General features: G+C 48.7%; 1 protein-coding gene across 3 annotated transcripts; it reads left to right on the top strand.

Moving 5' to 3' along the window:
• The first annotated feature begins 2858 nt into the window (after window positions 1–2858).
• On the top strand, window positions 2859–12322 carry pik3cg (phosphatidylinositol-4,5-bisphosphate 3-kinase, catalytic subunit gamma). 3 transcript variants are annotated; one of them, XM_007888802.2, is made up of 11 exons: window positions 2859–3052; window positions 4707–6722; window positions 6905–6970; window positions 7088–7313; window positions 9002–9105; window positions 9588–9734; window positions 10061–10151; window positions 10459–10589; window positions 10789–10900; window positions 11315–11472; window positions 11908–12322. In XM_007888802.2, the coding sequence occupies exons 1-11, from the start codon at window positions 3047–3049 to the stop codon at window positions 12187–12189; spliced, it is 3339 nt and encodes a 1112-aa protein (XP_007886993.1). In that variant the 5' UTR covers window positions 2859–3046; the 3' UTR covers window positions 12190–12322. The 3 variants fall into 3 exon arrangements, with proteins under 3 accessions (XP_007886993.1, XP_007886995.1, XP_007886994.1); XM_007888804.2 differs by having other exon boundaries at window positions 2859–3057; XM_007888803.2 differs by having other exon boundaries at window positions 2859–3272.
• Window positions 12323–13736: the final 1414 nt, after the last annotated feature.

The raw sequence follows: 13736 nt of genomic DNA, 5'->3' as shown, positions 1-13736 counted from the left end.
GTGAATTGACTTTATATTTGTGGGCGAAACGCGGCAGCCAATTGCGCACAGCAATGTCCCACAAAAAGTCGTGGATTGAAAATGACCAATTTATTTTTGTTTTGGAGGGATTATTATTATCCCTGCTTTGTAGCCTTGTGCAATAGTGAAAGGTGCTCCTTTTTGGTGTTTGCCCCCATCACATTTGTGATTGTCATTGCTCAGAGGCATGAGCTCAGACCCAACGGTCCAATTTCTTGTTTGTCTCTCGGAAAACATGTGGGCTGGCACGCATGAGTTTTTGGTTAAAGGTTCAATAAATGGGAATTAATGAATTTCAAATACACCCACCGTCTGAACAAATGAATTCAGCCGTCCAGTTGTTAGATCAAACAGTGACGTTGAGGTTATTTGGCTCCCAAAATGTAGGCAATGCCAGGTGAGCGATGGGGGTGTTCCTGTCACTGTCTTGTGTCTCGATTGCACATTCTTTATTATGCCAGCTGACTCCTTCCGATATACATCTGAGAATTTGTATGACAATAACTTTTCCTGTTAATTTTTAGGCACTGTTTTCTGCCGCCAGCGAGGATTAAGTTTTGTCCTATTTGTGTTTCGCTAATTGGCTACCGAGGCCCCTCTTTCAAGTGCTGCCGAAAAGCAGTTCAGATGAAAGGTTTGGCAGGGAAACCTGCCTGGAAGCTATAGCGGAGAGCTTTCATAAATAGGGATATATTTGGATTACGTAAAGTCAAATGCATTAAATGTGGCTGCGTCATTTTTAATTATTTTTAAGAAATGTGGAGGAGGCCCTTGCTTGTCCTGGGAGGTTTAGTACAACAACAACAACTAGCATTTATATAGCATCCCTCACGCAGGGTGGCGCCCCGGAGCGCTTGTCCGTTGAGTTTCCTCCTTTCTAAGATGGGGAGATTTTTTAAAATTCTGACCTCTGAAAAAGGGATGGGTTGTGAGTGGGTGATCATTACAGCGAACACTTGTTAATTATCAATGTCAGTTCCCCCTTTCAAGGAATCGCTCGTTTGTTTTTGCGAACGGGCCCCTAACCCAAAGGGGTTCGTGCAAGTGCACAAGACTGAACGCTCAGCTGCTGGACTGCTGACACTCTGCCAAGGAAAAGAGTGGCTCTGTTCCTTTTCAATCTGATCAACGTTTTGCTTTCGGTAGTTAAAAGCCGACGGACGACGGTGTTTTATTCTCGTAGGTGTCAGTCCTCTGTGAGGGACACAGTCTGGCCACTGGGTGGCGCTAAAGGGTGCTGCATTCAAAGCAGCGTCACGTCAGTGTTGCAGATAATAATAATAATAATACTAATCCTTGCATTTGATAGAGCGCCTTATCATGTCTTCGAGACACTTCGGAGCTTCACAGAATATACTTTAAAGTGAATTGAATGTATAGCTTGTGGGCGAAACGCGTCATGCGATTCCCTCCCATCGTCGGATCATTAATTATTGTTGGTTGAAATGTTTGTATCTTTTTCTTATTCTTGATTTAACTTTACTGCCTATTAGAAAGGCGTGACTCTAACACTGATTTGCAGGCTAGTCCGCATGCTTTTCTCTCTTGAGTAAGTAATTATAATGGTTTAATATGAGTCGCCCAGGCCGTAATTTCTGGGCACCCAACGATAGAAAGATGATAGGAAAGTGTGCTCATGCCTGTGGAAAGTTCACATGAACAACCACAATATTTCCAGGTAGCTGATATAAGGAAGTTCAGATGGCTCTCTTGTAAAAGATTCAGTGCCCTGATTGAAATGTACAAGACATTAAAGAAGCAGATTACCATCGAGGCAAACTGGTTACAGTGAGGGGAAGGAATCAATTACCTGGGAACTCAAGATTTTTTTTAATTAAAAAAAGGAATAATAAGACAAATCAGGGTAGCATTTTACATATCAGAGTAGCAGGTTTGTGGAATGTTAGTTGGGAGGATCATTGAAGCAGACTGCCATTGCAGGTGTGAAATTAAATATTTTTACTGTCACGATCGTGCTTAATATCGTTTAACTGTGTGGCACAGCTTAGCTGAGGCCCCGGGAATTACAGACTTCCAATGAACAGCCCTGACTGTGAACATTGGGTACAGAAATGAGATGACTGAAGCTGATTGAGTACCTTTTCAGTCAGATGATCAAGTGTGCGGTTCATTGAGTCGTCAAACCCCTCAGCCGTCCCTCCCTCTACTGATATCTACTGACTGTTTTTAGTGAATAATTATGAAGGAGCCCAGAGCAAACTGACATACGAGAGCTGGCCTCAGGCCATACAAACTATGAATTTCCTTCCATCTGTTGGGAGAGAATGATGTGACATTTAGTGCCTCGATGGTTTGTGAATATGATTTGTGTGTACACCTCTTTGAGGGTGATTAGATCCACTGTGAAATTAATACACTGTATGTGTAATTCCTGTATATCTAACAATAAAATGGACGATTAGAGAGCTGAGAGGTTGATTTATTGAGCATCTCTGCCGAAGGGTCTTGTTGGGAAATTGCCTGGTGGAGTGGCTAACGACAACAATCCATCTGCCACGTGAGCAACCTGGAGATCCAGCCCCACTTCAACTGCAGTATCCAGGCTGGGTCGCTGTAGATTGTTCAAGGCTCTGTAAAGACTGAGCTTTGTTTGGGGCAAATGTCCCATACTTTATTCCTTAAAAACTGATTGGTTGTACTGACTTTGAAGATGAACCAGGCATTGAAATAATTGTTTGAACAAATCTTAAGTCAGCAAGATACACCATTCATAACAAAATGCTTATTGTAATGAGATAAACACAACAGGAACTAACTATGCTGCTGTTTCTGAATGAGTAATACTCTTGTTAGCTCTGTTCTGACTTCCTGACCCAGCTTCATTTCCTCTGTGGCGTGTGCTACTGCTGTGCTCACTGACTTCTCTGATCTCAGAGCAAGTGTATAAGCCTTGTTCCAACAAACATCGAGGGTTTCGGGTAAAATGCCCTCCTTCACAGCAGGTGAATCTGCCTTTCAACCCAAGAGAGCTTCCAGGATTCAGCATCTTCAGTAGCTGTTGCTGATGAAAGTAAGGTCAGTTACACTATTAAGTATGGGCTGGTTTCTTTTGACTTAGATTGAAGGAGCACTAAATGAGGAACAATGAGTGGCTCGACTGTTAGTAATCTGGGTGTGGGCGGGTGAAGAACATCCAACTGCTTCAGCCCTGATACAACACAACCAGACACTCGGCGATTGAAGTTGAAGAGTTTTGAAACCGACGTGAAAAAGACTGAAATTTTTAAAAGGTTAGTTTTGCCCTGAGCCTTTCGCTCGCCTCACGATGTTCACTGTTATCAAACTCGGGAGAGTTGACAAGGAACGTGATCCCAGATCTTGATAGCTCTGCTCAGATCACCGGTCCTTACAGGAGAAGTGAAAGCAATTATGAGAACACTCTGAATTCTTACCTTCCACCCACCCTTGAGCAGCTTCTAGACAACCTTGGCCACTGCCCAAAATCTTTGCAACCCCCCCCTGAATCTTTGTAACCCCCCCCCCCCACCCCAATCTCTGCGTTCCATTTTAATTTTCATCCTCCCCATCGAGAGAGATGCTTTTGCAGACTGGCGCTCCAGGTGAGCCTGGAGCCTGTGTTCTTATAGCTTTACCCTAGAAGGAATCTGCAGCGAGGGACTGCGGTCAGATTCCTGGCAATTAGATAATGAATGTTTCCCCTCCTCACGTCAACACACACACACAATGGACGTGGTGTGTGTGAGTGCCAGGGCAGGGAGAGGCTGGGAGGGCCTCACAAGAGGTGTTTTCATACGCTTATTATAATGAAAACAAATGCAAGAGGAAATACAGGTATGGTTTGTGTTGCACTGTATGAGTTTTGTTACGTTACTGGAAGCAAAGTGCAGCACAGTCACAGACCTGTTGAGGATCCTGACAATGCAAATTATAGGTTAATTATTCCCGGGATGGTTACTCGCAAGTTCCCGGTAGAGGTAGAAATGCCATTATTGAGCTACGCACATTGTTTCTGAACCCTTAACTGAACATCTGGGGATGTTGTGTGACCCTGATACAATAAACCAAGATGGAATCCACAAACCCTTTCTATGAGGTTAGTGGGAGGAACTACTCTTCTTTGAAGAAACGACAACTGAGAATGAGACGCAATCCAGAAGCCCAAAATGTTGAAAGATATGGATGTAATCGAGTTGTTTCATTTAAATGAAAATTCAATGAAATGAATAAGCGTTGAACCCTAATGCAACCCTACGGATTAGAATTGCTTCTGCCCCCATACAACAGTAGATAAGGTGAATTGGGACATCCTCCTGACGTGAAAGGCGCTATATAAATGCAATTTGTTGTTGCTGTTGTGGTCACCTGGATGGTTTTAACCAGCTTGGCTGTTTTTTGTACTGCCGTGCGTGCTCTTGCACGTAACTTCTTTTACTGCTTTAAGTATTTATGTTAGTACCTGCCTCCCACCAACATCAGATTCACAGTCTCAATCCCTCAAATAAAATCGTTCACTAAATCCACGACTGATTGTGGGACACTGCTGTGTGCAATTCACTGCCACGTTTTGCCCACAAAATATGCAATTTATCCTGTGAAGCACCTTGAGACGTCTCAAAGACATGATCAAGCGCTGCATCAAATGCAAGGATCATCATCATTATTAATATTAAACAGAGTTTGGCTTTAACTGTTCCCTTCGACAGATCGACCCTGGGATGGAAAACAAAACGAACATTGAAAAGAATGATGAGCTCCCCATTGTCATGAGAGAAGAAAACAAGAGGCGGAGGAGGAACATGAGAGCCAACACCACCAGGGGCATGCAGTATTACTCGCTGGAGCAGCTAAGCATTGAGATCATCCTGCCCACTCGCAACAAACGTACTGCCATGCACGAGAAGATCTCGTTGGACATTGCTGGCAACTACACGGTGGAGCAGCTGAAGACCAAGATTTGGGTCAAAGCCAACGGAACAAGCGGATCTCCCGAGTACTACCAGAAGTTCAGCCCGGATCAGTTCATCTTGCTGTACCAAAAGAAAGGGCAGTGGTACGAGATCTATGACAAGCAGCAGGTGATCCAGACCCTGGACTGCATCAATTACTGGAAGGTGCTGCAAAAGTCCGTGGGCAAGATCCACGTGGTGCAGAAAGCCAGGAGCAGCGATCAGTCGCTTCAACTGCAGTGGGACCTCAATAACCTGGTTGGCTATGACGTCACTGATGTGAGCAACGTCCATGATGACGAGCTGGAGTTCACCCGCAGGACGCTGATCACCCCGCGTTTGACCGAGGTGGCCACCAGAGATGTTAGGCTGTACTCCATGGACCCCTGGATCCTCTCCAAGCCCCTGCCCGAGTACCTGTTGAATAAAATAAGTGGCAACAATATCTTTATGATCATTCACCGAGGAGCAGTCAGCCTGACTATAAAGGTATCCATTGATGAGACACCTGAGAGCATCCTGAGGAACTTCTTCAAGAAGATGGCAAAGAAGATGAGCCTCCTGGACATGAATGAGAGTCACAGTGAGGAACACTTTGTGCTCAGGGTCTGCGGCCGGGACGAGTACATAGTGGGCGATAACCCGATCAAGGACTTCTTTTGGATCCGAAACTGTCTGAAAAACGGAGAGGAGATTCACTTGGTTCTCGACTTGCCCCCAGACCCGGTCCTGGATGAAGTTCAGAAGGAAGAGTGGCCTCTGGTGGACGATTGCACAGGCGTTACCGGGTCTCACGAGCAACTGACCTTAGAAGGAAAGGACCATGAGAAAGTCTTCACCATATCCCTGTGGGACTGCAGCCAAACATTCCGAGTCAAGATTGTAGGGATAGACATCCCTGTCCTGCCGAGGAACACAGATGTGACCGTCTTCGTGCAGGCCAGCATACTGCACGGGCAGCAGATCCTAGCGCAGCAGAGGACACCAGCCAAGGCCTTCACAGAAGAGGTCATGTGGAATATGTGGCTGGAGTTTGATATTAAGGTGAAGGATCTCCCCAAAGGAGCACGGTTGAACCTTCAGGTTTACTGCGGTAAAGCACAAGCGCTGGGCAGCAAAGCACTAGAGGACCTGTGGGATTCCAGGAGCAAGAACAATATGCTCTACTATGTCAATCTGTTGGTGATTGACCATCGATCGCTCCTTCGCCAAGGGGAATATCTGCTCCACATGTGGAAGATTCCCAATAAGGGTGAAGAACAGGGCACTATTGAAGCTGACAAACTCACATCAGCCACCAACCCCGACAAACAGACGTCCATGGCTATCTGCATCCTCTTGGACAGGTACAACTACCCGATTGCTCTTCCCAGGAGCCGTCAGACAGACCCCGAGGCTGAGAGGTCGGGGCCGGAGATGCACAGTCAGCTCCGCAAGCAATTTGAGGAGATCGTCAGCACCGATCCGCTGAACCCGCTCAGCGCTGAGGACAAGGAATTACTCTGGCACTTCAGGCACGAATGTGTCAAGCAGCCGAAAGCCTACCCCAAGTTCCTCAGCTCGGTCAAGTGGGGCCAGCAGGACGTGGTGCTCAAGACCCACCAGCTGCTGCAGAAGCAGACGGCCTGGGCCAGCAGCCCCCTAGACGTGGGGCTGGCACTGCAGCTGCTCGACTGTCGCTTCTCAGACGAGCAGGTCAGGACCATGGCCGTCCAGAAGCTCGAGACTTTTGGCAATGATGACGTCCTGCGCTTCCTCCTGCAGCTGGTCCAGGTCAGTCTGTCTGTGTGTGTGTCTGTGTGTCTGTGTGTGTGTGGGGCAGTGTACGTGTGTTTAAGTGTGTGTGTGTGTGTCTCGGGTGGTTACAGTATTGCCTTGGGGGTTGGACAACGAGCCACACGGGACACATATCAGTCAGGGGGTTATTTAATCGCTCGTTCTCACTCTGATTTCAGGCGGTGAAGTTTGAGCCTTACCACGACAGCGCCCTGGCTCGATTCCTACTCAAGCGGGCACTGGGAGTGAGTATTTATCCTTATTATTATTGTTATCATCATCAATAATAAACCGTTTACTCCTTGCCCTTTGCGAATCAGTGTCCTTTTTCCAACGTGGCTTTCCCTCATGCCCATCGCCAGAGCAAACGCATCGGCCATTTCCTCTTCTGGTTCTTGAGAAGCGAAGTGTCGGAGTCGATGCACTACCGGCAGCGCTACGCGGTCATGCTGGAGTGTTACCTGCGAGGCTGCGGCCAGGCCATGCTGATGGACTTCATGAAGCAGGTGAAGGTGATCAAGGAGCTGCAGAAACTAACGAAGGAGATAAAGAACGTGACCGCCGACAAGTACGATATCTCATCTCAAGGTAAAGCCACCGACCGGCCAGGCACCCGCCAGCAACGCTCTCGCCTCTCAATCACAAGTTCGTGGGTACGAGCCACTCATCGAGTCCGGATGTTGTTATTAATGATAATAATAATAAATATCCTTGCATTTGATATAAAGCCGTATCGTGTAAAAAGGACGACCTAAAGTGCTTTGTAAGATATACTGTAAAGTGGAGTGACTGTGTATTTGTAGGAAAATGCATTGACCAGTTTGCCCGCAGCAGTGTCCCACAAACCGCTGTGAAATAAGTGCCCAATTTTATTCGGGGGATTGTTGGCCAGGACACCGGTAGAGAGAAACTCCCTTCTCCTTTTGAACAGCGCTGCGGGATCTTTAACGTCCACTCGAACAGGCACAGACGGGACCTCGGTTTAATGTCTCATCCGAAGGATGGATTTGAAAATGGTTTAAAAATATTTCTCACGTATAGCGCATTCAAATACAGCTACGCAGTAACTTTACAGTAAGGACGAAGGGAATAGAGGGGTGTGGGAGGCAGTGAAGAATGGGTGGAGATTCCTGTGGAATATGAACTCCGGCGTGGACTAGTTGGGCTGAATGGCAATGTATGTAAATCTATGTAAAACCCTATGATAAGGAACTGTGTCAAATACAAGGATGATTATTACTGTTTCTTCGGAAACCTTTTGATGGGTGGAGATTCCGCCTGGGTCTAGACTCGGTCCATTACTGTAGAGTTTCAGAGTGTCCTAAATTCATCCCGTTCTTAAATGGAGCCTATCATTTTGAAGCCGCTTCTTTGTGAGTTTCTTTTAACAAGTACTGAGCTCAAGTTGAAATCAGCTGAACCACTTCTCCAGTTCTACATCCTCTGAAATGCTGCTCATGGAGCAAACCTCGACCCAGGTGGAATCTCCACCCAAAAGACTGAGATCCTTGTACCTTGACATGGAACTTAACATTCAGTGACTGAGGAGGAGGTATCGGGTGTAAAAAAACGTGTGAGCTGATCAGTATAAGGTGGGCGAGGGGCATTTGTTAGGGCTGAAGTAGGAAGTGAAAGAGGATGTGTATGTGTGCGTGCGTGCGTGTGAGAGGATGTGGTTACACAGTGGCAGAAACACTAACCACTGCTGGTTCTTTTTAAAGTCGCTCAGCTGTTCAGTATCCTTCAGCTACAGAACGTTCGGCTTAATCCCAGCCCCCGAGCGCAGCCTGGTGGGGAAGGCATCGCCAGTGTCGCTCTCAGCCCTGCCCAGCCGAGGATTACAGGTCCAAATCTTGGTGTCCTGTAGCTCAGTGGTTAGAGCACAAGCTTCGCAAGCGAGAGGACCTTGGGTTTGATTCCCGGGCAGAGCAAAACATTGGGCACATTTCCTTACTCCACACGACACTGTTTACCCAGCAGTAAGTAGGATCTCAGTTGTTAGTGAACTGGCGGATCACTTTTTGGGGGTAATGATCCCTTAAAAAAATAATAACTAGGTCACTCAATCCATGAATGTTTGTGGGACGCTGCTGTACGCAATTGGCTACCGCATTTCACCCACAAAATACACAGTCAATTCACTTTACAGTATATCCTGTGAAGCGCTTTTGTCTCAAAGATGTGATAAGGCGCTGTATCAAATGCGAAGATTATTATTATATAAGATGTAAATGTTCTAAATAACGACTGACAGTCACGATCTGCTTCTCTCTCAGCAATCTCCCAGCTCCGACACCGACTGGAGAAGCTACAATCCTCTGGGTTTCCCGAATGTTTCCGGGTTCCATACGATCCTGGTCTGCGGGCTGGAGCCCTGGTGGTGAGTTATTATTAATAATAGTAATTATAATAATCCCTGCAATTCATATAGCACCAGGAGGAGGCTGCACAGGATTTACTGTAACATATAGCGACTGTGTATTTGTAGGCGAATGTGGCAATCAATTCCAAGTTGGGCTTTGACTGTCAATAACCTGATAAAACACACTCACTGGCCTCAAACATGGGAGGTAGTCCCTCCGCACAAGTCGGTCCGATTGGTGGTGGGGAAGAGCAGATAAATAAATGGGTGGGGGCGCGGAGAGGAGGAAAAACTATTCATTTCAATTTTGGGGTAAGTTGGTTCGGATGAAGAAGGCCCTTCATTCAGCCCATTTGATTTTTCCGATCAGAACACCCGGCCTTCCCTTCTTCCCGTCACAGCCAGTGACCTCCTAACCTCACCCACAACAGAGTTCTCTGAAAGAGGACGAGCCAACACCCGGTCACTGTCTGAATTTGCTGCCGTCCCTTTTTCTGCAGGTGGATAAATGCAAAGTCATGGCGTCCAAGAAAAAGCCCCTGTGGCTGGAGTTTAAGTGTGCGGACCCCACCTCCGTGTCCAAGGATACCATTGGGATCATCTTTAAGCAGGGCGACGATCTCCGCCAGGACATGCTCATTATCCAGGTACACAACACGGGACATGACTTGTCAACCAACTGCCAGGATGGTGGATGGCGAATTGGATGGACCTTGGCCTTCTTTTGCCTGGCAAATTCTTCTGTTCTTATGTACGCACTGTCCATTATACAGATACACACTCGCTCATCATAACACAGGGATACACCCCGCAATGTCACACCGCCTCACCTCGCCCTGTGGCACCCTCACGCTGAACGACTGAGATGTACCGGTGGGCAGTGTAACAACGTGGGTTGCTTGGTTGGTCAGACGCAGTGGCTGGTGTGACCTCGGTCATTGCTTGGTGATGTATGTTACTGTGTTACCCACAGATTCTGCTGATTATGGATTCGATCTGGGAGATGGAATCCCTGGACCTGTGTTTACTGCCGTACGGCTGCATCGCAACAGGCAACAAAATAGGTAAACTTCACCTCACCTCCGACCATTGTAGTGCAGGTGTTCTGACGCGTCCGTTTGTGTTTGGATGTGGAGCTGTGTGCGGGACTTTAAACAGGGGACTGTGCACAAATCAACTGCCGAGTTTGTGTACAAAATAAACACAGTCACTACACTTTGCAGTAAATCCTGCAAAGCGCTTTAAAATGTCGTCCCAACACTGCAAACATAAACGGATTTAGGGAAACGAGGGGCTTAGGATTGAGAGCCTGTGCCTCCTCCTGCGTTGCGGTGACCACCAGCTCATTAAAGCCTGGTTGCCCCTCGACAGGAATAATCCAGATTGTCAAAGACGCCACGACTATTGCCAAGATCCAGCAAAGCACAGTCGGCAACACCGGGGCGTTTAAGGACGAGGTTCTGAACCACTGGCTGAAAGAGAAGTGTGTGATTGAGGAGAAGGTAGGGGTATCTCTGTGTCTTAGTGTGTTGTGGTGTGTTTCTTGTGTGCGTGGTGTGTTTGTTGCGTTGGGTGTGTATGTTTTTTCACTCTGCGTCCCAGATGTGTTGGCCACTCGATGGTTTAGCCGGGTTTAACCTGGTTTAAGGTTAACCGTTTCCTGCACCATGTGAGGTGAGACTAACTCTGTTTCATCTGCAGTTCCAATCAGCTGTGGAAAAGTTTGTCTTTTCGTGCGCTGGGTACTGTGTCGCTACGTACGTCTTGGGGATTGGAGATCGACACAATGACAACATCATGATCACGGAGTCAGGTGAGTGTCCAGTATCAGTGGGACCTATTATTTTGGCCAGCCGGGTGTCTGACCCACGCGGAAACCCATCACCGTGATCAGCCGGGTGTCTGACCCACGCGGAAACCCATCACCGTGATCAGCCGGGTGTCTGACCCACGCGGAAACCCATCACCGTGATCAGCCGGGTGTCTGACCCACGCGGAAACACTTCACCGTGATCAGCCGGGTGTCTGACCACTCGGAAACACTTCACCGTGATCAGCCGGGTGTCTGACCCACTCGGAAACACATCACCGTGATCAGCCGGGTGTCTGACCCATGCGGAAACCCGTCACTGTACGTTATCCCCTGCATTGTAGGGTCTACTTCATGTTTTCTGAGAACTCTTCTAAATAAAGCTAAATCATGAAGACTTTTCTTTATTCTACTCAGGGAATCTTTTCCATATCGATTTTGGCCACATCCTCGGAAACTATAAGAGTTTCCTTGGGATAAGTAAAGAGCGAGTCCCCTTCGTCCTGACTCCGGACTTTCTCTTTGTGATGGGCACGTACGGTAAAAAGACCAGTCCTCACTTTCAAAAGTTTCAGGTGAGTAAATAATAACATAATAATATAGTTTGTGGGACTCTGGGACACTGCTGTGCCCAATTGTTTCGTCCACAAAATACACAGTCAATCCACTTTAAAATATATCCTGTGAAGTGCTTTGAAACGTCTCAATGACGTGATCAGAAGCTACATCAAATGTAAGGTCCATTATTAGTGGCTGTTTGTGGGACATTGTGGTGCAAATTGGCTGCTGCGTTGGCCTACAAAACCGCAGTCACTGCATTCTCCTGAAATATTGTGAAGCGCTCGTGAGACGTTGGCGATGTTACTGAGGCTACGAAGTGCGAGGATTATTGGTTGCTATTGACTGTATGTTTTGTGGCCGGGAACGCGGTAGCTAATTGCGCGCTGACGGCGATGTCCCGCAGACAGTTGTGTATTGAAACCAAATGATTTATTTTGTGTGTTTGACAGGAGATCTGTTTGAAGGCCTATCGTACCTTGCGTCACCACGCTAACCTGCTGATCATACTCTTCTCCATGATGCTGATGACGGGAATGCCACAATTGACGAGCAAGGAAGATATCGAGTACATCCGCGAGACCCTGACCGTCGGCAAGAACGAAGAGGAGGCCAGGACCCACTTCCTGGAACAGATTGAGATCTGCCGGGATAAGGGATGGACCGTGCAGTTCAACTGGTTCCTGCACCTTGTGTTGGGCATCAAACAGGGTGTTGAAAAGCACTCGGCATAGCTCCTGCAACTGGGGATGAGGGGGCGGAGTGGGGTAGGTGGGGGATGAAGGGTGGGAAAGCTCGGCAGACCTTTGAGCAGACCTGACATCTCCTGTGGAGTCCTGTAGCCCAGCGGTTTGAGCACCCTCCTCGCAAGCGAGAGGACCTGGGTTCTGATTCCAGGGCGAAACGTTGGGCAAGTTTCCTTACTCCACACACACGCCTCTGATTACCGAGCAGTAACTAGGAACCTGGCTGTGAGTCGATTGGCGGATCGCTTTTCCGTGATAAGATGCTACATCAAATGCAAGGAATATTACTATTATCTCCCCAAAATCCATCAAATCCCACTTCAGTTTGCTCAGTCAGGCCAGACTTAGATTTGCTCAGGTGACGTTCAATAAAAGGTCCAATGCCTTTGCCAATATTGTACGTCGGGGCAGGACAGCAGTGAACTGTTGTGGGTTCATTTGTTAAATAAAAGATGTTGCTTTTGCAAAGGTGTGTAACCCGTTCTCTGTGCTTTCCCCTTGTAAGCAGATAATTATTAGAGGAGGATACAAGTTTGCAGGGATCTGGGGAGAGAGCGGGAGGGGAGTTGGGTTGATCAGGGCTATGGGGAGAGCGCGGGGGAGTGGGGTTCATCGGGACTATGGGGGGGGAGAGCGCGGGGAGGGTCGAGTGGGGTTGACCGGGGCTATGGGGAGAGAGAGCGGGGGGGCGGGGAGTGGGGTTGACCGGGGCTATGGGGGGGAGAGTGCGGAGGGGGGGAGTGGGGTTGACCGGGGCTATGGGGGAGAGAGCGCGGAGGGGGAGGAGTGGGGTTGACCGGGGCTATGGGGGGGAGAGCGCGGGGGGGGGGGGGGGGGGGGGGAGTGGGGTTGACCGGGGCTATGGGGGGGAGAGCGCGGGGGGGGGGGTGTGGGGGGGGGGGAGTGGGATTGACCGGGGCTATGAGGGGGGAGAGCGCGGGGGGGGGGGGGTGGGGGTGGGGGGGGCGGGGGGGGGTGGGGTTGACTTGGAAGCTCTTTCCGCAGAGCCGGCACAGACACGATGGGCTGAATGGCCTCCTCCTGTGCTGTGCCCGGGGTGGGGGGGAGGGGTGTGGGGGGGGGGGAGGGGCTGATTGTCTCCCACACTCACTGTCACTTCCGGCATCACAGCGTCCCCATGGTAACCGCCCCGGCGCCTGCGCACTGAGTCAGACTGGAACCCGGAAGCGTTAGTGTTGCCCCCGAGTCAGTGACACAGAGAGAGAGGAGAGAGTGAGTGTGGAAGGGAGAGAAAGGGAGATAGAGAGAGTGTGTGTGTGTGAGAGAGAGAGTGAGTGTGACAGACACACCAGAGAGATACAGAGAGAGTGTGTGTGAGAGAGAGAGTGTGGAAGAGTGTGAGGGAGAGAGAGAGTGAGTGTGACAGACACACACAGAGAGAGAGTGGGTGTTTGTCTGTGTGAGTGATGGACAGAGAGAGGGTGAGAGAATGAGATAGAGAGGGAGGGAGGGAGTGGGGGAGTGGGAGTGGAGTCCGGCCTCTGACGGCCCTGTAGTCCGGTCCTGAGCCAGGA

This window comes from Callorhinchus milii, unplaced genomic scaffold (genome assembly GCF_018977255.1).
Source record: "Callorhinchus milii isolate IMCB2004 unplaced genomic scaffold, IMCB_Cmil_1.0 Scaffold20, whole genome shotgun sequence".
NCBI lineage: Eukaryota > Metazoa > Chordata > Chondrichthyes > Chimaeriformes > Callorhinchidae > Callorhinchus > Callorhinchus milii.
Note: the sequence above shows the minus strand (reverse complement) of the source record. Positions and strands in the feature narration are given on the sequence as shown.

What these genes read in the sequence shown, in the direction of transcription:
- pik3cg (XM_007888802.2), top strand. An exon ending in TCCTCCTGCAGCTGGTCCAG is followed by an intron (nt 6,723 to 6,904) that starts GTCAGTCTGTCT and finishes CTCTGATTTCAG; the next exon opens with GCGGTGAAGTTTGAGCCTTA. An exon ending in GTACGATATCTCATCTCAAG is followed by an intron (nt 7,314 to 9,001) that starts GTAAAGCCACCG and finishes CTTCTCTCTCAG; the next exon opens with CAATCTCCCAGCTCCGACAC.